Consider the following 24426-nt stretch of genomic DNA (forward strand, 5'->3'; position numbering starts at 1 on the left):
TACTACGAAGACCATGAAATCTTCACCGTTCAGGCATCGGCTACACCCTCCAGGATGATCACACATGGCCACACCACAACAGCCATCAGATGAAGCGACGGAGCACGCCTCAATGAGACCCTTCGGCAGGTCTCATGTTAGACGACATTTAATGCATCCCTACTCAGCCAATCAACTACGGCCATGTCACACCCACTCGAGTACACCCAATTTCAAAACCTGGCGCCACAAAATATTCCTCGAGGAGCTCTACTCAACTGGGGACTTGGGGGCTACCCGATTCGACCTGTGCCAATCATGCCATTTGAAAAAGGCTCGGCTCACTCAAAACGCAAACCACCGAACAGACTCCCCACCCAAGATCGGCTCCTTGAGTTGAGAGTTGGGGGGCTACTGTTAATGGCTCATACCATCATTGTGAGCCGAGCCTATTAGAGAATGTTACGTGGCCATAGTTGGGCTGGGTTACCTTTAATACCCACCCGATCATACTTGGTACCCCCAAGGGTCAATAAAAGGCCTCCCAACCAAGATATGATAGGATAAAGGTTTTATCAGCGCTCGGGCATTTGAACACCGACCCGACCACTCTAGTGCTGTGTTCAACCAGAGGCGCATTAATGACCCACAAGCATGATCAGACCCATGTCGAGTCAAACACTCCACCCCTTTGGTAAAACAGCCTAGCAAGTGAGATAAATCTGTTAATGTACATCCCATCCAAGACCAAGTGTCGCCTTACCCCTTGATCCCCAAGTGAATTGACTGGTGAGGGAGAGGGATCATTTAATATACCTCCCATTCAAAGCCACATGTCACTCCATCACACAATCCCTGCCAGATAGTATGGTGATCAGAAACAGGTCATTTAATATGGTCTAGTCCTACCAGGGGGAGGGAAGATAAATATATCCTCCTTAAGTATATTTGTCTCTCCTTCTCCCCCTTATAAATACCCCTCACCTATCTCTGGACAAAGATAATAAATGTTCTCATCGCGCAAACCCTACATCCATTATCTCCACCTTACAACCACTTCTGACTTAACCATCAGAGGGAGTTCAACTAGGACCAACCCCAATTTGCTCCTATTCTGATAGCTGTTCAAAGTGTGCAGGTCTTCTATGGAGAGCATCTCAACCCGGAAGATCTGGTATAGACCTTGACCTCAATCCAAGTCCATGTTGTACATTATACGAGAAGGATACGCGATTTACAAGTAATATTTGAGAGAAATCAAAGTGTGATTTTCCCTTTTCATAAGCTCTTATTTATAAGGAACCAGGTGACTAGAGATAGACTCACAAGTCTCGTAGTAATACATGGACTACGACTCGTAGATATATATTATGTAAGATAAATACATGATATTAAAAGTAATTACAAAGGCATCTACAATAATATTTACAACATATATATATATATATATATAGTTACAGGATGATACAATCGCGGACACGCTGTCTACAACGACGCCTCTTGCCATTGGTCTTGTGTTCCTTAGAATCCATGCTACTTTGTTTGCTGTTGATACTTTGACTTCTACTTCTACTTCTGCTTCTTCTGTAATTAATAAGTAGACACATAAAAAAAAAGACTATAAGCTTGACTTCACAAATGTCTCTGAATAGAATTAAATACCTTTACCTTCATGAACGCTTAATACATAATTAATTAAAGGTCCGTTTGATAATTATTTTAATTTTAGTTTTTAGTTTTTAGTTTTCATTTTTTGCGCTAGAGTGCAGAGGAAAATGAGAGTGAGAATGAGAGTGATTGTGAGATTGAGAGAAAAGATGAGAGAGAAGGATGGGAGGAAGAAGTAACAAAAGTGAAAACAATTTTAAATAGATTTCAGATTTTAGTTTTTGTTTTCACTTTTGTTACTCCTCCCTCACATCCACTCCTATCATCTTCTCACTTCTATTCTCCCTCTTATTCCTCTATACTTTAGCATAAAAAATGAAAGCTAAAAATTAAAATTGAAATCGTTATTAAACGGACCTAAAGATGTTATTCATTACGAACAAGAAGACCATGCTTTATGCATGAAGCATGCATGCATCTTCTAATGCCAAATACATTTCTTTTACGTTCTTGGTTGGTAGCTTTAACTTGTAATTGAAACGAAGGTCGTGGTATAAAAATGGTCGGTCATGTCAAATATTTCAGAAATTCTTTAGGGCAACTAATTTTCTTGGTCTGTATTCTCTTAGGAATATTTAAAAGCTATTTTCCTAATCACAACTTGTCCGTCTCTTAACTGATACCGTCTACAAAATTAAAATACAATACTTGTCTTTTTTCTTTTTGGAAGCAAGCGATATTGTTTTCATTTCAATATACCTTCTTTTGGTATGATGGCTTGCTTGGCTGGCTCACTTGTAGTCTAGTAGGTAGCTAAATAAACAAAATCCAGCAAGCACAAGAGGAAAATACTCCTAATAAAGAATCAGCAGCAAAAACATCAAACGCATCAGCAAGTGATTCTTTGATTCTTCCCCAAGAGCAATCGGACATGCCTCCTCACGCCCAAATTCATGCAATTTATTTACAAGCGCCACACAAAAGAAACTTTTTAGCGAGAAAAGAAACCTCCCATAAAAATTAATTTTTTATAATTTTTTTTTTTAAAAACAAAAACAAAACCTTTTTCCCTCGAAAATAACTATTCCTAGATTCCAAATTGGCTTTAAAGAAATTACCCGACTTTCGAATATTTTTCGTACGTAGGGTCTCCATCTTCAATGGGTGAAAGCATCCGCACCACTATAAAGATATTTCTATTTTTAGCTTTTAATTTTCAGTTAAAGATAACGAAGAAAAAAGAGAGGAACCGAAAGAGAGATTGACAAGAGGTCAGCAACAGACGAGATAAATAATATGAAATTCACTTCCGTTTGCCATCTTTATCCCTCACTTCTTCCACATATCTCCCTTTTTTCCTTAATTAAAATATAACAGAATTATCAATAAATAAATAAAATAGGGTTGTAAAACAGACCTTAAACTTTGCGTTTCCGCATTTTTTAGATCGAGAAAAATAAAACATTTACCTTAAGACTACAGAAAGACTTTTAAAATGTTTTTAAAAAATGTCGCTTCGATCTCAGATTCAAAAACCCTTACTCTCTCCCCCATCCTTTCAACAGGCCTCGAAAGAAAGCAGTAAAGCATACGACAGGAAATACAATCACCCTTACTCTCTCCCCCATCCTTTCAACAGGCCTCGAAAGAAAGCAGTAAAGCATACGACAGGAAATACAATCAACGAAACATAAAACACAATTTCATACCATTAATGGAGTAACTGGTTAAGTTTCATCAGAACAAGTAGGTTCACATTTCATTTCCATTTATGCTTTCTTCCATCCAAGTCTAGCATTTAGTATACTGAATCACGTATGGTGAACTCAAACTCATCCACCTGTGCATTTCAGACTCCAAGATTGGCGTACGAAATAGTACTCCCATAAAACATGATAAACAGAAAAGAAAACAGCAAGAGCACACAAACAACTAGTCTATCGCATCTTCACAACCCAAAAAATCACAAACCACACTGCACAATGTAGCCTTATAATATGGTTCAAATCATCAAGATTTGTCTATAAGCCGCGCAAAGGCAAGACTACGGCTTTAAAAGGCGTCATGTTACGAATACAAACGTCATCCTCCAGCAACTTCTGTATCAACAGGAGAGAGAGAGAGAGAGAGAGAGAGAGAGAGAGAGCAATACGGGCAACTTCGCATACAAACACATTAGGTCCTTTTAGCAGGTCATCTTGAGGGAAAAATATAAGGGGGAATGAAACTGATGGCCAATTCAAATGTGTACCATGGTTTTTAAACAGGAATATTTGAAATGAAAGCTATCAATTCAAATTTCATATTTTAAAACAGAAACAAATGAGCACAAATGCATGACAAGGATCATACTAACCAGAGATACTAAAACTCGCAATATTAACAATGATACTCACCCATAAGCAGAAACATCAGATTCACCCAATTGTTCTAGGTCATTGATACCAAAAAGAAGAATGAACATACCAATGAAAAGTAAGGGACACTACCAAAGAGGAACTATTAAGAGACAGCAAACAAGTAGATACTAGAAGAACAGTACCACAAATAATGCATACAAGAAAAGAGACAACGAACCAACCAAAAGCTAGCAATACCAAATGAAGATGTCCTAAGGGGATACGGAAATCTCTTTAAACTTATCTGCCCAGTTCCCTTTTACGTTTTTATATCAAATTTTTGATTTTGGTCAATTGATCCTCACTTGGCCATCATGACTTTGACGAACTCCTCGTAGTTGATCTGCCCATCACCATCCACATCAGCCTCACGAATCATCTCATCCACTTCCTCATCTGTCAGCTTCTCACCAAGATTTGTCATAACATGACGAAGCTCAGCAGCAGAAATGAAGCCATTCTGGTCCTTATCAAACACCCGGAAGGCTTCCTTGAGCTCCTCCTCAGAATCAGTGTCCTTCATCTTCCTGGCCATCAGGTTAAGAAACTCAGGGAAATCAATGGTTCCATTCCCATCAGCATCAACCTCATTGATCATATCCTGAAGCTCAGCTTCAGTTGGGTTCTGACCAAGTGAGCGCATGACAGTCCCAAGCTCCTTGGTAGTGATGCAACCTACATCAAAATTTAAAGAAACGTTTAAGCAGAATACAGCAAAGAAATTGGTAACAGTTGTTTAGGCAGATAACCAAGCTTCTTTTGTTTGGTGGGTGGGGAATGGTAACCAGGCTACTAACAAATGAACAAACCACGAGTTTCCCTAAAATTCATTCTAATATATTATTAAAGTTATTATTTTTTTGAATAGATTATTAAAGTTATTATTGTTGAGAGAAACACCACTAAACTGGAAGGGAAAAAACACAAACACAAACATACACGAACTATCTCATTTCAACAACCCTTCCACACACCACAATTTCAATACTGAAAACAACATAAAGTAGAAGGCAAAAAATTAAAGGCAAAACAATGATCCAGATCCTGGTATTTGTAAAACAAATATCACAATAACAGTCAGGAAAGAATAGAGCAAAGGGCAAAATAAATTCACAATTGTCCATTCCAAAAGAAGAGAAACGAATGGATTAGCCAAAAAAACCAATAATATGACCAAGATGCTTTCCAAAAACTGACTCTTAACTAGAAAAAATACTCCAGGACTGTTAAAGATCTGTAAAATATAGAAAAGGATGCCACATGACCCTTAAATATTGTAAAAACTAGAAAAGGATACTTCCAGATTTCACAAAAACCTTACGTATGAACCCGACAGTCAAACAATGTAGACTTGTAGAGCAATCTACACTGATTCCTAAAACAGAAAAGTTACTGAGAAGAAAGAAAAGGTTATTCTTTGTAAATTGTGAACTGATACCAAAATTTGTTCAAAAATATATTCACAGATTGCTTCCAACCACACATGAAGCAGTGCCATTACACCAAAGACCTATCAAACAATGCATCCTTTGGTGATATCTATTCTTAAACGACAGCAACATACAGCATATCTCTTATGAAATTATCTCTTTATTTTCTTATGTATAGCATGTAACATTGTGGTGTCGATTCCAATACCATAAAATTATTTCTGCAACTCCAAAACCATAAAAGATATCTTAAATCAAAACCCCAGTTTTTTCCCAAATAGAATAAATTATCCAAACAAGGGAGGAAACATGGTTCGAATAAAGAATGAGACTGCATAAGCCATCTACATATCAAATTCAACCCAGAATAGTCTCGACCAAGCTGGAAGACTAAATCTAACAAAATGACCTTGTCCTAGCGATCAAAACATGCTCCTAGCATAAAACAATTCAATCGCTGACAAACCCTTGATCAACCACAAATTTTTACAAGCGAAAAACATTAGATCCAAACATGACAGATTAATTAAGCATCATAAGGACAGAGAACAAAAACGAAAACAAAAATTCTTATGGAAGAGAGACAAAAAGAGGGATCTGAGAAAAGAGACCATCGCCGTCCTTGTCGAAGAGGCTGAAAGCCTCCTTGAACTCTGAGATCTGGTCGTCGGTGAGCTGATCGGCCATTGTTGAGCGTTTGGCTTACGAGAAAATCACAAAGAGTGTCCAAAGGAAAAACAGAGGAAAATAAAATATATGTGTCTCCAATGTGGAAAAATGTGAGAGACGGGTACGCTTTATATATCAAAAGGAAGAGTGGTGGTCCAGCGGCATCTGATTCTCTCTCATCCGCACGTATTCCTTTTCTTTGAACCTATAATTTGCTTTGCTCTATTAATTAAAACTAAAAACTAAACTAAACTAAAATATCAGGCACGTGTGCAACGTAAGAGTACATACAGAACACTGTGAAGAAAAAAAAGGTGAAGAAGGTGAATTTTGGCTAAACAGTTATTTACTTTATAGATATTGAGTTATCGGTACACAGTGAACATAATTTTTTGGCTCAATTTAAAACATGAAATTGAACTTTAGACTTTCCGCATGGGATCCGGATTCTCTGTTATGATTTTCTCTGCCATGATCTACTTAACCTTCGTTCTACATGTGTCACCTCATTAAAATTTAATCTAAAGGATTTAAACTGGACACATCATCCTTTAAAACAAAACCCCAATTTACTCCTAATTAAGAATTGAAAAAAACACCCCAAATTTAGGACCAGTTTGATATTGATGTGCTATGAAAATCAACTGTGAAAGAAAATAGTGTGGCATTTGGTAAACTTTTTATCAAAAATGTTGTTTGTGCAATAATCAATTTTAGAATGTTTGATAATACAGATCATTCTACATGACTACGCTTATAATACGAGTACATATTATTGAGAAACAAAATTTCTTTCCCATTCAATTGTAACAAAATATGGAAAAAAAAAAAATTTGCATCTTTTTTAGTCTAACCATATTGTACGCGAATAATACATATGGCCGTCTTATATCAATTAAAAAAAGGGATCTGTAGCAAATGCTTTTGCTTTGGAATATGGAACATTAAGAGCACTTCCACCATTAAGGGTAGGGTAAGGCAAGGGCTGTTACTATTCATGTGAATAGTGGCAGCCCTTCCAAAAGGCTTGTGATGTTTCCACCTATTGCCATGGCAACTACTATTCACATGAGATATGATGAGAGAAATTTGTATAGAGTTTTGATGTGAGAAGTGAAGAATATGACTAAATATTTATAATAAAAAAATTCTAAAATTTTTAGTTTTTTTTAATTTTTTTTTTTTAATTTCTTTCATTGCTGATGTCAGCAAACCCAGACAACAGCCTAGGCTGTTTTTGCCTTTGGGCTGGCCCTGTTTGTTGGGACCCAACTGTTGCCCGAGCAGCTTAGGCCCGTTGGAATGCCAACCTGCGATTTGGGCTCCCTCCTGCCTTGGCAAAGGCAACTATTGGAGTTGCTCTAACTTGTAGTCCCAACGAACCAAGACTTCAAAACAATATAAAATATAAAAATAATGGCCTTTGATTTCCCAAGACTTTTTGAACCGTTTTCTCCATTTATAATTGTTGAGGCCCAAAAATCTATGGTTGGGCCCGAATAAATTCCTGGCCCAATACGACACTTTATTAAGAAAAGACCCAATTTGGAGCACAAAAAAGTCCGTCATGCACAAGTCACAGTCCACGTGCCATGCCAAATAAATAATCCGTCATACTAGGAATTGAGATAAAGATGATAAAATACACTGGCTTTACAAGCCCATGCTAATTAAGCATCGTGTCCCTCTTCAAGGACCATAAAATTAAAGCACGCCAAGCGACATGCCATGCCGAGCAGGAAATCATTATTTTACACCCAACCAAGCTACAAGGTTAAGTGGGCCCAAGCCACTCAAATACCGGGGGCTTGCTTGAGTGGGTTGTGGTATGGACGGTAATGAATTGTCATGAGGCCCATTGTTGGGCACAAAAATGGAAGTCCCGGGTTGCTTGGGAGCCTCGAAACTCAAGCCCATTTCTTTGGCCCAAACATGTGGGTGAGCATAAAAGAGAAAATAGCCCATTACTTCAACCAAAATAGCCCAACACTTGATAAGGTTAACCCATTTATTTGATAAATCAACATTTTGTTTTAGAAAGCCCATACAATTAGAAAAAGAAAGCAGCAAAAGCCCCAGCACTTGACTGGAGAACAAAGCCACGAAGGGAGCTTGGAGGTCCACGTGCGCAAAGCTGCTGGGAGGCTCCAGCACATGGGAGGGAACAAGTTTCAAGCAAAAACATCCAAAGGACCGGGGGATATTGGCCCGCAGACTGCTAGGAAGGGAGTCACCCTTCGAACCAGCGTGCATACCCATTTATTTCCCTCATCAGACCTAGCCATGGAAAAAGGAGGAAAATAAAGGAAGGGGATGGCTGGGAATGGGAGTTCTCCACTGAGGCAGCTGTGGAAAGAGCATTGAGCTCCCAAAAATCCCTGTTTTTGTGCAATTGGGCAGAAGGAATTTCACCAAGATAGGATAAGTCAAGGGAGAAGAGGAGAAATGAGAGGAAAGACTTGGCCAAATTGGATAGAAACCATTAGGGTTTCTTGAGAAGAAGGAGCTTCCAGCGCCTATAAAAAGAGGCATTTCCTACCCATAATTTCAACCCACATCTAGAGCAGCAAGCTTCATCTCTCATCCTTGAAACTTTGCAATTTTGAGCACCATTCCTCTATCTTCTCCCATCTTCTCTTATGGTAAGTCATTCCAGAGCTTGACAGAGCATTTGTCAAGCTGCTGGAAAATTACCCAAAACACCCACTACTTCACCACTAGCCACAACCACATCCAGAGAGCAAGCTTCCTCTCTCACCTGCAAAACCTAGCAAATTCGTGCTCTATTCATCATTCTCTCCCATTTTCCCTCTTCTGGCAGACTATTCTAACATTTGACAGAGCATCTATCAAGCTGCCAGAAAAACACTTAAGCCACCCATTCTCCTCTCTTTCCCTCATTCTCATCCAAACCTTCCTACAAACCCTACCTCTCTTACCTTAACACCCCATTTTTCCCCCAGGAACACATAGTTTTCATTTCAATGCTAAACTCATGACAATTTTGCTTCCATGCCATAAGCCTCTCATGCCAAGCTAAAAAGTGTATCTGTAAGCTGTTGTTATTTTGGTTGGTGAAGGTAACCAAGGTGTTTCCTAAGGCTTCACTATCCTTTCGAAGCATTTTAGGGGTTTGATCTTTGAACTCAGACACATGGGATAATTCCATCAATTCGCTCCTTACGACAGCCCAGCCCATTTGTAGCTACAAGAAGAAAAAGCCCCTACAATAATATATGTTTTTGTTTAATGTATTTGAGAAAACAAAAATGCTAATCATACATTTATATACCGCTTTGTATACCACTTCTCTAATGGAGTTGGGCCATCATATTGGTGGGCTCCACCTGCATTGAGGGTTTAGTTCGTTAAACATGAGAGCTTAGTACGTTAAACATGAGAGCTTAGTACGTGAAACATGAGAGCTTAGAAAGAAACTCTAACATTGACTCTAGCTCATATAAGAAAATGAAGAAATCAGGGAAAGAAAACATACCAAGGGCATTGTTGTGCTGATAACGTGTTATAAAACTAAGGTAGAAAATGTAGAGAGAAGTAATGTGCTAAAGATAAAGTTTCACCATGTATATTCTTCTTTCATATTTGGTAGAGCCACCCATCATTTACAATATACATATAGGTTATAAGCACTAATTACAAATACTTAGTGCATATGTTACATAGAATCCAAAAACTAAGAGGTATGGTGGTCATCCACCAACTCATGTATTTACAACATTTCTCCTTGGATGTCCACCATACAATGACTTAGTTGTCTCATTAAAACCTTTGTTAGGAAAACCCAGTGGGACAAAACCTTAGTGAAGGAAAAAAGAGTACAACCTTGGTCTAGATCAGTGACATCACGTTGGATAAAACCTTTCACAAACCATGAGTGAAGTTGAACAATATATCATGGTTGCGAAAAGCTAAGTAGAATGTGTTAGAGAAACCATTTAGTTGGAGTTACAATACAATATGATACTTCTCTTTTTTTTCCAATACTCTTTAATCGAATGTGAATATAAATCATTTTTAATATCAATTTCGTACCAAAACTTTGGTTTCCTACCACGTTCATATCCACTATTAGTCTTATCGTCAAGAGGTCTGTTAAATTGTGACATGGAATGAATGAGCAGTGTGGACTCACTCATATTATGCCACATGTAACAATAAAAATTAATTTATAATTAAAGTTTAAAAGTTTTATTTATTTTATAAATTTAAAAAAAAAAAAAAAAAAAAAAACCTCTCTCCCTCTTTCCTTCTCTTCGCTCTCTTCGTCTTTGAGTCCAATTGAGCCTCACTATAGTTCTCCCCGCCGAACACCCAAGCTCAACCTGAGCCTTTGTAAATAAATAAAAAGTAATTCAAAGAGAGAGTAAGGACAAGAGAGAGGAAGATGGAGAGATTTTTCCTACTTTTAAATTTTTGTTTAAAGGTTCATAGTTTTTTAATGATATGTTTTATTATTTTTTGTGGTCTCATGACTCTCATCTACAACAATATTATAAGTTAACAAACTTCTTGATGGGAAAACTCACGGATGCATAAAAGTGATAGGAAACCAAAGTTCGAGTATGAAGTCGACACCAAAAAAAAAAAAAAATTCGGTAGTAAAGGTTGAAACTTTGTGAAGTTCCGAGTAGTAAAATCAAATTTACTCCTGTTTTTATTTGTACTCAACTCATTTTACCATTGAATAAACTAGAATAAGAAAAAGATCAAAACACAAACACCCACCCGACCCCACACCAATGCCACATACACGCTCTAGTGGACCCAACCCAGGTGCGGATGGTACCTCACCCCGACGAGAAACACTTCTATAAACGGGAACAACATTTTTTTGTTATCCTTAACCAATCACGCTATGTCATGTATAATAACTTTTTCACTTGACATAGCATAATTAGCTGAGGACAGCACGTTTTGCACCCCTACATGGCCACCATCCCTTCCCCTCCCTCTACAAACTCATCAATTGGGTAAAAAGTTGGGTGTCAACAGTAAACTGTTGGATCCTAAGAGCACTTCCACTCATTTGCCATGGTAAAGGAAAATGTCAAGTAAGAACGGTTACTGTTCACATTAATAATATCTACCCTAGCAATATTTTTGTTCCTTTTCCACCCATTGCCATGACAACAAGTGCAATTACTATTAAAAAAACTGTATCTTTTGGTAATTTTTCAGATTTTTTTTTATTTTTAAAAATTATTTTCTTTGCTGACGTCATCTTGCCTTAGGCCTTGCCCGGGCTGGGCTCCTGCGGTGGACTGCTCTAACAGAAGGTGCGAGGTAAAATTGACACACCATCATAATAGTTCAGCGGGGCAAAATGGCAGTTATCACTAGTTATATTCTCTACGTTCTGGTGCCAAAGTAAGTAAACCCTCCTACTACAATGTTGTCGTCAATCAACCACTAATGAATTGATGGTCAACTGTGCTTTAATGTGACGCAAAATAAAACTGATTTACCATGTCAATTGGCCTTAACCACAAATGAAAAACAAGGTTGCCATGCCAAATTTAAAGCTTTGTCCCAAAAAAAAATAAAATCAAAGCCACAAAAAAGAGAGCAAAACAAATATTGTTACTCAAGTATCTTCTGGTCATTGAAAATTAATGTATGTTGCTACTTTAGTCATTGAAGAAAGAAAAAGGAAAAAAAGAACAATAATCATTTTGTTCACAAAATTTTCTAATGTGCAATTTACACAGAGGAAAAGGAGGGCAAAAGGTTCCTACTGGCGTTTCAATGAAGGAAGCAGACAGTCATACACTCGTTCCAAGCGTGCAGTCACTCTGAGTTTATGTTCAGTTTGGAGGCTGGGCTTCCCCAAATCAATTATATCTTGACTCAACCTGTTTCATGATATAACAAGTAAGCTATTTTACCAAATAAAATTACTTTAAAATAATCCCCCAAACCCTCAAGCAAGCTATTAATAAGCAACAAAGATTTTCATCAAAAAGCACAAGAAATTACAGCATTAAAATACAGTAATAGTAAGTAAATATGGTGATCTGAAACTAACCACTGCCATTCACCGGTTGCTTTTGCATGTCTCTCAACAGCATGGTATAGGCGATCCAGACTATACAACAGCAATCCGTACACACACTGCGCATCTTTCTCCTGTAAAGTGAAAAACGTATCAAGACTAAGTTGGGGTCGATGACACATTCTTTATTTTCCTCTTTTTCTCCAACAAATAAAAAAATTTAACACAGTTTTGTTTCTCGAGAATCTCAAGAAAAGTAACAGAAGAGCATAAAATAATACAAAGTTAAGGATCATTGGGGAACAATAATGATTCTGGAATAAGTTGATATCAGAAAGAATATATACGAGACGTGAACGAATAAATAATCATGTGGCCAAATATAGCAACAGCTCATTTATCCTTCTCCAACACCCGACCAATCTTGGGGCCTACCCTCCCTGTTGGAACATTTCATACTCTAACCCCAAAATGTGTCTAAAATTTTAAAGCTCAATCCGCTCCACCTCACTACAATTAATAATATTAGGAAAAAGATAAAGTTAACATTCAAGTTATTTGCAAAAAATAAATAATTATTACCAATGAAAAATACAGATCAAACGACGACCCTGATTTAGAAACAAACCACAGGCAAAAAATGTCTAACAAGGAAAAATAAAAACAAAAGTCAAGCTTAGGATCAGAATTAATCACGAAACAAGAATCATAGCACCCACTAAGACTGAACAAAAATGATCAAAACAAAAATATTTTCACTTGAAAAAGAAAATATAGAAAATAATATGTAAAAGAAAATAAGCTGGTGGAGGTTGAATGGAAGAGGAAATTATTTAATTGGGTCTTCCAATCCTGCAATTTTGGAGCAATGGATGATTTCTGCGTTTTTAATTTGTTTTCTAAGTTTTCTATAGATTTCTTGTTTGACTAGGATTTGGTTTACTTATTTTATTAGACTTAGATTAGATTACCTTTTCTATTTGGTTTTGGATTTCTTTCCTAGAATTAGTTTGATTTCCTTCTCACTCTAAGGTTAGATTGTTTAGAATTTCTTTCCTAGAATTAGTTTGATTCACCCATGTCCTACATCAATCACAGGCCATGGAGAGTGGGACGCCATCCTAAACAACTTGGTAGGGATAAGATTTCCAAAAAGACAACAGGTAAGGAGCTATGGTGTCACACTCCATCCAGAATACATGTTTCCCAAGAGTGAGGTTGCATTATGTAACCACACCACCTAGTTCCACATCTGCATCACCACAAAGTTGCCTCCACATCTATAGAAACTCATAACATAGTCACGTCATGGTAGTAAGGTCGTGCCATCAGCATCAACACCACCTCCTGCTGAGGACATTCATCCACCTCACCACCATCCCCACCTCCTGCATTAGACATGGACACTGCCAAATATAGTCAAGAAACACCTACTGACTTCTGGACACTCATGTCGTATGATGATGTAGACAGGAACTGAAGATGCGTCAACTTCTAAAAATGCAGGCATGACATGCCAGTATAATTATATTTGCTGATTTACATAGATATTAATCTATAGATGAGTGTATGTTTGCTGGAAAATTAACCATACATATAAATGAATTTAATGAAATCATAATCATGTATGGCTTTCTTGAAAAAAAAATACACAACAACTTGATATGTTTTTTTAGGCAGACTTTCAAAGTAAATCAAGTCAATTCTATTTAAGCATCCAAAAGAAGCATCATATCAGACACAAATATATATATATATATATATATATTTTAAAAGGCATCATATGCAGTCAAAAGAGGTACAAGTAAACATGAAATCCAGCAGTAAGTATTGACCAAGGTTGAGGGAGGCAGCTATTAGGAATAAGAGTCCTCCACAGTTAGCCGTGACAAGATAGTTCCCACTGCACCATCATGCCGTGAACCACCCTGACATGCATTTCTGAGTGGTCCAAAACATGACACTAGTTTATTGCATCACCAAGTGTGTGTCACTTATACCACTCAAAAATATAACAAAGGTGACTCAGGCTGTAGCTAAGTGTGTCACACGTCAATGTGAAACTTTTCCAGAAAATAAGTATGTGTATGAGGTACCAGATTGATTTTCATTTAAAATTATTACATTATTTTACCATCAATCCAAGAACAAACAAATATATATATATATATATATTGTTTTTTTGCAGGAAACAAAAAGAAAGAGAAAAACAGAAGAAGAAAAGAGCTTATAAACACTGATAAGGTAAATACATCAGTTTCCAAATAAATAAGGAGAGTCACCACCTTTTTTTAAGCAACATAATCTTGCCAAATGGCTAACTGGTTGAAGCAGAAGGAAAATTCAACATGCCTCCATTTATGTTGAACTAAAGAGAAAAAATGAAAATGAAAAGGAATCAAGTTGCAATGGTTGTTGTTATCCTAATTTTAGCTCTATATATACATTTGTAACTTTGTTATTCCTTATTTGATTTGTTGACAGTTAGATCTACAGCTTATGACTCTCTATGAGTTCATGAATCTTTTGGAAACTACTTATTTATTTTCTTCAATATGCAATATCATGCATAAGTTCAAACAAAAAAAATTTAAGACAGCAAATACTGTACCCTTGCAATTCTTCTCAATGCATATAATCCCGAATTGCATGAGTAAAAACAACAGTTGAAACTAATTCCTTTGTTACAAATGAATTCCATTTGAGAACTGTATGCTACGAAAATGTTGCCCCTTTCTATATTTAATTTGTGTAAAGTTCTATATTTGGTGCTCTTCTATTAAAATTTTCTTCATCAAGGAAAAATAGAAAAGAGATGCTTAGAATTGAACTCTCACCATCCCTTGATCAACAAAAGTACGATACTGCATAATCTTTTTCTCAACCTCCACAACAAGCAACCTCCTCTGAAGCCGAGCAATTCTTCCCCTTCCTTCTGCTCTAGTATCCTGATTTACATAAGTAGAAAAGAGATTAAGCAACTAATACAAATGGGAGGAGAAGAATACATTTGTTATAATTATAATTTGAAATGCATTATGCAGGATTACAAAATTAAATATTTTCAGATGATTTTAGCTTTCATATTATTTCATAAAGTCCATCTGGCACACCCTATGAAGAATGCACCTGTAATTAAATAGTTAAAACTTCTAAATTACAATTTAACATCCGAATTAGGAATGTCAGAGACAAAAATGAAGTTTTGTGAAGAAAAGTGAATTATAGGTGTTTTAGAAAGCTTTTCAGTAAGGCTATGTTCCGATGCTGCCTTCAACAGTTTTTTTTTATTTTTTTGTTTTTTTTTTATTTTTTAAAAAGGCTTTAGAGAGCTCTCCTACCTGTTTGAACCATGCACGCACTACCATTATCAGAACGAGGGAGAGGAAGAATGCCGGTAACGCAGCTAGAATAGCAAAATTGATCTCATTTGCCCTCAAAATCTGGTTGAGTTCAAGCATCGCCCTGTTCATAAGATCATCTTTAGTATCTGAAATATGAAATACGATAGAGTATCTGAAAAACTCGCTTATGACCAGAGACAGCATGATCAGAAACTCACGTTTCAATATCCAGCTTTAGCTTCTGAACCTGTGTGGCATCAGGCATTTGTAACATGAGAAATAATATAAACAGTGGTAACTTTACTTATAGGTAATAGAGAAACTACCTGAATCAGCATAGCACGAGCCAGCTCTCCATTAAGAAGGTTTGTAATAGGATGTGTAAGTTCCTTTTCGTACCTATACATTCAGAAACTGAACAAACTCAATTATTTTCTTCTGAAGATATGGAATTTGCTAATGAAATATAAACATAGGAAATCGGAACAAGACTTCAGTACTTGTCATGTGTGTTTAACAGTTTTCTTTTCTTCAAAAAATAAGTTGAGTAAACAACAGTACTTCCTTAACAGAAACTTTAATCAATTCTATTTTAAATAAAAATCACATGTTGACATGAAAATTTAATGCTTTTTAGTGACATAATTAAACTGACAACAAAAACAGCAATCAGCCTTTTAGAGATGATGTCCATGGGCATCCACTTGAGCCTCTAGCCACAATCTTGGGATCACATCCAATTTCATGCATTCCATACTTATTCCTAATTATAGTTTACCAAAGGAAATTTGTCTCTGTCTGGCATATCACAACCACTTCTCAAGCAAAGCTTCATTCTCTTTACCAAAATTCCCACCACTAATTATTCTTTTTCCTTAAATTGTGTCACCAGATCCAACCTTACCAAGTGATTCTTATTTCCTTCCGCCACCCCTTCCAACTAAAAATTGCTCATTAATCCGTCCAATCTCTTTGCCAGACTACAAGGAATCTTAACAACAGATAGATAATAGATTGCAAAACTGATCAACACTGATTGGATTAATGTCAACCTCCCCCATTGAAACCCTCCAATCTCTAGTCTTCTCTCCACTTTTTGCACTACAGGGCTCCAAAAATTTACTTCTCTTGAATTCCCTCCAAGGGGCAACCCCAAATGCTTTACAGGCCACCTTCCCACCTCACATCCCAATGCCAATGCCAGCTCTTCAACCTCCCCTTCTTCAATGTGTATCCCTGCAATTGAGCACTGGGCTCTATTAATCTTCAAACCAGATATAGCAATAAACACTTCCATCACCCTCGACACCAGAGAAAAGAGATTGTGTTATCTGCATATTTGCGAAGGAGAAATTTATACTCTTACCATTCCTATTGCCAGCCCTCCTTTGCTCTTTCAACCAACCGACACAAAACATCAACTACCGATGTGCATAGAAATGTATCTTCCCTTGTCGCAATCTCCTTGTAGCTCCAAATTCTTCATTATTACCTAGGTTAGCAGTTCCTATTGTCTCATACGAAGTTCTTTGTTATTATATCAATTCTGTTGTTTTTGTAAATTTTACCAACATTTCCGTTGACATATTCTATAAAGGGAAAATCCTTAGCAATGCCCCTGTGGACCTTCGCCTGCATCCCACTTTGGTCCCTTCATATCAATTTGACCCACTTTGCCCTCTAAACTTCATTTCATGTGTTTAATGGTTCCTGCTGTCAAATATGCTCAATTAACGGTAAAAATGGTCCATGTGGCGCACATGCTCACTTTTTTAGATGTCATTAGACTATGGCCCTCTACTTCTGTCTCTTCTTTCTCTTTCTTCTCTCCCCCTTCTTTCTCACTCCCCCTGCACATTTCTCTCCTCCAAGCCACTAAGCACATTCAGCTCCCACCCGTAGCACTTCGAAGTTGTGTTCGGGCAAGAAAAATCGAAAATCCATTGCAAGAAGCATACACCCACAAGAATCAAAGGTTCAATTTCATGAATGCATTTTTTCTTTTTTCTTTTTTTCCTTTTTCCCTTTTTTTTTTTTTTTTTTTTTTTTTTTTTGTTGTTGAGGAAACTTGAATGTTTTGCAATTAAATGAGGATAAGATGTCCAAAGAAAAAACTTACCAGTGACTGAAAAGGTCTACTATACATTATACAAATGGTGAAACATATGGATTGTAATCAAATTAATAAATGAGTCTCTACACTATTCTTTTCCACACCAGGTAGAGTAGTGGTTTAGGCTTAGCCGGAATTTTGCAAACTCAAATACGATTGAAAATAAGACAACCAAATTCGTAGATTAGATTATATTACTATGTATAATTAAAGTGGACTTTTTAGTTGAATACAGCATCCAATCCACATAATTGATCTATTCATATGAACTTCAACAAACAAACAATAAAGGTGGCCATAGCATCCAACGGTTCAATCATAAGTAATCAAATTATTCCAAATTTTATAGCAGAAAAAACAAATGAGAGGCTCAGACGCCAAATATTGCTAGAAGCAACTACTTGCAAACAGAATAGAAATACCCACCTGGCCATAACTATTTCGAGCATTTCCTGATCCGGTGCATTCTCTGGGAACTTTTGACCTTTTGTCTGCTCACTGAAAGCCAACAACATTCTGCAAATCAAGCAGATAGAAATGTAAGATTTAAAATATAAGGAAATGACACCTTTGAGCCAAACATCAATGGAAAACCAAAATCCGTTTTTCTGTCAGAGGATAAACAAACCAATTTTGAATGTTCTATATGATAAATGATAAATCAATGAAACACAAAACTAGTGATTTCCAAAGGCAAAAGTTTTGTTTGTATATTGTAGGAAACAATTGAAAGTTTTGTTTCTACCTTTTATGAAAACAATTGAAATAAAAATAAAATAAAAAAGAAAACAGCAAATCCAGTACATCATCTTCGGAAAAGAAAACACTTCCTTGCTGGTGCATTCCAGTGGCTTCTTGTGTGAGAAGACAGGTTTAAGCTGGTCCATTCCGGGATCGTGTAATGCACTATTGTGCTTGAAGTTTTTTTGGTGGAAAGAAAAAGACATATAGTTCTAGGGAGATGTGCTTATGGGATGCGAAGTGTTTTTTGGTGTCTTTTTGGGCATCTGTAGCTTCAGAATTAGGGAGTTATCTTTTTCTGTCATTTTTTCAGATTGGAAAGCATAGTTTAGCATATGTTTTGTAGTTCTTTGGAATTCTGTTTTTGTTTTGGGGTTTTCCCCTAGGATTGAAGTGTCGGTATGCTTAGTTTTCTTTTAGAAGTGGATTCCTTGTTCACTTTTGTTGTAGTGTTTTATTGTCAATAAAGATTAATGTTTCATATCATAAAACAGAAAAAGAAAAGTGATCCAACTCCAAGGGAAAAAAAGAAATTTGGGATATTGAACATGCGAACATTGAGAAAGAATCCTATTACTTTCAAATCACATTATTCAATATACACAACTCCAACAGTGATTACATTTTTATCTGGGCTAAAGATTTCAGGTTATGAATTGAACGTCCACTTCTTCCACTAAAAAATGAGAAAACTGCCAACCACTGATATAAAACTTGATAAGTCACAAGCTTCATGCTGACTTTTGTGATTTTAGAAAGATGAATTGCATGAATAACATTTACCATCCAAGGTTCACGTAAATATAAGTTTGAACTGAAGTGGGAGATAAGAACATTAACCTGTGTAGAGAGTTAGAAGTTAGTTGCACTTCTTCAAGATCCATCATTCCTCTGTGCCTTTTCCTAAATGTCTCAAAAAGTTCATCTCTAATAGACAGAAGCTGGGGAAATTGAGTCAAAATATAACTCGGTCATTAACATATTCAGCTGTTCTATAAATATGCACAAGGTTTGCGGTGAAAATTGAATGTCAGCTTTTAATCATGAGATGTCAGCTATTTTTTTAAAACAAAAAGATGAAATTTTATTTCAAAAGAGACACCGTACAGTAAAGCGGACAAGCAATCCACCATGAATAGATTAGAGAATATTTAATTCAGGCAACATCTAGTTTATCAAACTAAAAATATTCATGACACTACAGCTTTCCACTCTAGAATAACGTCAGAAACAGTAGTGTTCCTAAAATAAGGAGAAACAGATGCCCAAAGCAAATTTAAACATCTAAGAGATTTTTAACAAGGTTAATTTCTAAAGCAAAGCAAGTTGCATGGCACCATAGCTTCCTTCGTTTCCAATCAAAGAAAATAACACATTTTTTAGAGCAATAGCAACAAAAAGCAAGATACAAGTCGGATAAATATACCGGTTGCTCTACATGATCGCTAAAGAAGCCGATGGTTGAATCCCTCGCTTCACGAAGCCAATTATCAATGTCAGGGCTTCCCATCAGACGACTATGTCCTATAAGCCACATAGAACAAACTGAGAGGCCAACCACGCCACAAGTATAACGGATCCAATATTGAGTCACTTTCCTTGGTTTCCGATGTTTTGCAACCTAACTCAAAAAATAAAAAAAAATAAAAAAGAGTATAAAGAACCAGAAGGAAAAGAAAAAATTGAAACAAAATGGAAAAGGTTTGTTTGCTGCAGTAAGCTGGATAGTCATGTCACCTACCTTCTCTTGTACACTTCTTCAGGATGTTAAAGGTACAAGTTTTAATTTATTATCCAATAAAATCTAATGTTACTTAATTGGATAAAACAAAATTATGGAAGAAGATCTTACAATATAAGACAAGTACGAATCCAGCTTCTCCAGATTTTGGTAAACCAGATTAATAGCATCCCTAATTTCACAGTCTGTCCACTGGGATCCTTCTTGATTTATCTCCGGCAGTTTCTCAAATAGTAGCGGGACTGAGTAGCTGCCCTCGACAGACGAATCACACTGCACGGTAATTGAATTCACATATTACAATAGTCTTTTCATCCTTCTTGTTTTTCTTTCTTTTGGAATTCCAGATGGTAAAATAATTTTAGAAGTCAGACTACCACTGCAACAAAATCTTTAGCTGGGATGTTCGAAAAGCTACCTGCCGCATTGCATGCAGATGGCCAACAGATGCCTCTAGTTTGAAGAATAAGCCATTAATCCTAATTAATAAGGAGGGCAATGAATTCTCTGGATCTCTCAGTAACTCCTCGCCGAACCTGTCAATTTCCATGTAAACCTATACAAACGGCCATTGACATAAATCATATTCCGACATATACATGTTTAAAAGAAAACAATAAGTAAAAAATCTGCAGTTTTCCTGACAGGGTTTAGAGACCATATTCAAATTAAACGATACATGAACAAGGTAAAGCAAACCTCGGCCAAAAATGTGGCAAGGGAACATCTTAAGTTAGTTAATATAGCTATCCTTTCAGATATGTGAGCAGATGCAGAGAGGCATATATTCTTTATAGAAGAACCTTCAGCAACGCATCCATGTATCAGCTGAATTGTTCCTTCAATAAAAGCTTGTGGCCCTCTTTCAAGCACCATAAATTTAACTTTTTGAGCATTTGATCCCTGAAATCAGAAATGTCTGTTTGTATCATTTGTATATAACATCTATAGCTGTGTGTATGGATACTTCAAAGACACAGCCAGCATAAACACACACATAAACAAATATAATAGATAAATGAAAAAAAATACCATACACCATGAAATATAAAAAATAATGACAGGTATCATAATCTATGTCGAAACACATCCAAAAGATCAAACCAATTGGTTTGACTTTTTATCTTTTTCCTTTTGCTTTCCAGATAGTACTTATTCAACATTGTTTCTAGCTCTTTTTTTCAATGAAAAGATTAAATTTTATTTCATAAGAAGCACTGTACAGTTAAGTGGACAAGTAATATACCAAGAGTAGAATCTAAAGTTGTGTTGTTCATTAAAATATAATAAATTTCTCACCTCAGCTCTAGATTGCCAAAATTGCATGTTCTTCTGGATATTATGCAGATTGGAGAAGATGTGCTCCAAAATATCATGTAGAACATCACAAACTCTAGATGCCTCTGTTGTTACCCTGCATATTAAAGAACCAAACTTTTTGCAGTTTTCATCTAACAAGATCTAATAGTACATAAAAAATGGAATTCTCGTGTGGCAACTAAGTATGATATGGATGATCAAAAGAAATTTGAATCATATAATAAGGCGATGATTGTTGGCAGACATTGACTGAAGCTTCATGTTTCAGTACAAGGGCCAACTGCGAGGCGGCTGCAAACTTTTTTTATAATTTTTATTCATGCTAAACAAGACTTTTTTAACAAAAAGCCATTGTGCGGCACTGAGGAAAAGATTTCCCCCAAAATGAAAAACAAAACAAAACCCACAACCATCATCTACCTACACCAAAGGAACTACAAACTGTAACCAAACCAACACCAGCAGGCACGGACATACAACAGCAATCCAATTTTGAAAAAAAAAATTAATAATAACAGTAAATGAGTTCTCTGTAAACTTGGATGACACCAATGTGAATTGATGGCTATTACATGTGGTTTAGGTGCAAATGCATAGGACCACGCACACTAAAGGCCCCACAATTCGTAATATGACATGTTGCAAAACTATATTTGTTAAAAACCTAACTTAGAATTGGCAAAAAAATAATAATAATAACAAAAAACTCTACCATAAACCTCAGACTCTCATCCTTTAGAAAAAACAAAAATGGCCAAAAAGGTTGTGAGGTTTGAAGTAAACCAAAACCATGTTATTGCCTTAGAGGATTAGCGAATTCAACCCAAAGGGTTTCGGGTTGACATAAGCAATGGACCGGACCACCTAAATGCTATGTTCTGCAGTGCATGTCTAAATTTGTGGTGTTGAAATGTTGTGCCGTTTACTATTAGCTACGGTTGAGTGACCTAGTGTAATTTAATTCTTTATGCAATTTACAATCCATAGGCCTAAATAGTTGAACTCAGACTGACTCAGCAATTTAATTAGGCTAATCACCGAGAAATTACTTAGGGTTTTAATTTTTCAACCATGTTAAGTGAAGCAGTCATAAGAGGTAGTTCTAGCACATAAAATCAACCATGCATAACCCGAAAGATTCTTCAAATCGTCCTAGTGTGTCCTCTTCACCCATCTAGCACAATTCACACACAGTTAATATGTAGCATAAGAGCTACCACAGAAATTGTTAAACATTGAAAAATGATTATGTCTTTATGTGTATAAATATAATAATACAAACACTCAAAAACCTACAATTTCCACGCGCATCAAAACGCCAGCCAATATAACAAGTAAACTTCATATGTAACATCAAAAAGTGCATTTCACAAAACTGAGCTAATTTTCATTGTTCTTAAATGAATCCACGTTTCGCAACCAATAAAACATCATGAAAAGCAAGGGACAGGACATAAAGAAGGTATTAACCATGCTGTCGATTCTCAATTGTATATATAAATGCATACACTATCTGCAGCAAACAGAAGCAGAAAATTCATAACTTCAACAAAAGGAAAAAAATAAAAATATTCCCCCTCCGTCAGTTTTGTTGGCAGCCAAAGACGGCTTAAAAATTGACAACAAAACAAAATGTAATGACAAAGAGGAGTAAGCGTACGGAGAGTATTGCAGTGAATTAGAAGGCAGCGGTAGGGGAAGACATGCTCGGCGTTTCCGTGATCTGCCACGAAAATAAATTGGAATTTTCCCGAGAAAATTGGAATCAGAAGAGGGGACGAAGCCCACTACTCGGTTCCAGAGACAGCTGGAGTAGAGCGAAATTAGGGTTTTTAGGCCCTTGTTTTCGTTCCCATTAGTTGCTGGAGCTGCAGGTACCTCCATTGCCTTGAAAGCTTTTTTTGTCCTTCTTCTCACTGTATATTGCAAGCGGTAGAAGAAAGAGAGACAGAGGGAGTGAACAATGCATGAAACCGAATGCTGAACTTTGACCCATACATCATACATGGGCATTGGGGAACCGGGCCGGACCGCGATTCAATGAAGCCGGGTTAACACCCAACTCGACATGACCTGGCTGTGGCAATATTATACACAAATTCGCTAGAGCAAGTCCAGGAAGTAAGGCTGGACTCGGGCTGGGGGGGTTGGGAGAAAAGGGCGTTTCCAGTAACAAAAGGCAGCCCGGACAGGAGATGGGGGCTACGAGATTGGGCTGGCCCGAGCGAGAGCCCGAGGGCTGTGATGTCATTGCTGGCGTCAGGCCTTCAATCCAATGGCAGCCAATTTTTCTACAATAAAAAAATGAAAAAAATCGGAAATTTTTTAAAAAAATACACAAAAATTACTGCATTTTTTTTTTGTATAAATACAAACCAATACTCTTTACTTTTAACACCAAATCCTCATACATTTTCTTCTCCTTCTACTATTATTCACTTTCTACTCAATATTTTTTTCACTTTCAAGTTGTATTTTTCTCTATCATATTATGGGTTCTTCTAGTGAAACTGGAGGGGCATGGAGCATGATGGAAGATGTTAGCTTGTGTGAGGCTTGGGTCCAAGTTAGTCATTGTCCCGTAACGGGCAATGAGATTAAATTCTGTCATATGTGGAAAAAAATTCATCAGGAATTTTGTAAAAGGGCAATTGGTTTGACACGTACAGAAATGACATTATCTAGTAGGTGGAAAAGTCTTAATAAATAGTTGGCAAAATGGAGAAATGCCTTGGCAAATGCCTTGGCAAAAGCGATGGACAACCATAGAAGCGGAGAAAACCTTAGCAGTGAGGTAAATTATTTGTAATTTTCGTTCTATTAATTTCTATGTCATATTAATTTTTATTTCAATGTTTCTTGCAATTTATATATTTTGTATTTTCAATATTAATATGAATGTTTCTTGCAATATTTATACATGTTGCATTTTTTTAAAATGTATTGCATTTGCATTAGTTTTTTTTTACATGTTGCATTGCCAATATTTTTTAAAGTTTCTTGCATTTTCATTTATTTTTTTTATAGATTATGCAAGCACAAATGTGGTTTGGTGCTACTAGACAAGGC

At 36.5% G+C, this 24426-nt stretch overlaps 2 protein-coding genes and 1 long non-coding RNA gene across 4 annotated transcripts; 1 reads left to right on the forward strand and 2 right to left on the reverse strand.

The window, feature by feature from the left end:
• LOC109948469 lies at positions 1205 to 4135 on the forward strand. Its single transcript, XR_002271097.1, has 2 exons — positions 1205 to 1243; positions 1286 to 4135. It is a non-coding gene; the product is annotated as an uncharacterized LOC109948469 (long non-coding RNA).
• On the reverse strand, positions 3950 to 6283 carry LOC18779605 (calmodulin-7). Its single transcript, XM_007212141.2, has 2 exons — positions 6028 to 6283; positions 3950 to 4661 (listed from the first exon to the last, which is right to left on the reverse strand). The coding sequence occupies exons 1-2, from the start codon at positions 6101 to 6103 to the stop codon at positions 4288 to 4290; spliced, it is 450 nt and encodes a 149-aa protein (XP_007212203.1). The 5' UTR covers positions 6104 to 6283; the 3' UTR covers positions 3950 to 4287.
• Positions 11670 to 23376, reverse strand: LOC18778963 (protein DGS1, mitochondrial). Of its 2 annotated transcripts, none has more exons than XM_020562634.1 (14): positions 23018 to 23362; positions 21337 to 21451; positions 20737 to 20940; positions 20456 to 20593; positions 20149 to 20310; positions 19723 to 19917; positions 19137 to 19237; positions 17982 to 18071; positions 15769 to 15841; positions 15661 to 15689; positions 15440 to 15563; positions 14936 to 15046; positions 12132 to 12232; positions 11670 to 11958 (listed from the first exon to the last, which is right to left on the reverse strand). In XM_020562634.1, exons 1-14 carry the CDS (start codon positions 23239 to 23241, stop codon positions 11838 to 11840), a joined length of 1788 nt encoding a protein of 595 aa, XP_020418223.1. In that variant the 5' UTR covers positions 23242 to 23362; the 3' UTR covers positions 11670 to 11837. The 2 variants fall into 2 exon arrangements, with proteins under 2 accessions (XP_020418223.1, XP_020418224.1); XM_020562635.1 differs by lacking the exon at positions 11670 to 11958 and adding an exon at positions 14384 to 14466 and having other exon boundaries at positions 12145 to 12232; positions 23018 to 23376.

The sequence above is a fragment of the Prunus persica genome, chromosome G4 (genome assembly GCF_000346465.2).
Source record: "Prunus persica cultivar Lovell chromosome G4, Prunus_persica_NCBIv2, whole genome shotgun sequence".
NCBI classification, from domain to species: Eukaryota; Viridiplantae; Streptophyta; class Magnoliopsida; order Rosales; family Rosaceae; genus Prunus; species Prunus persica.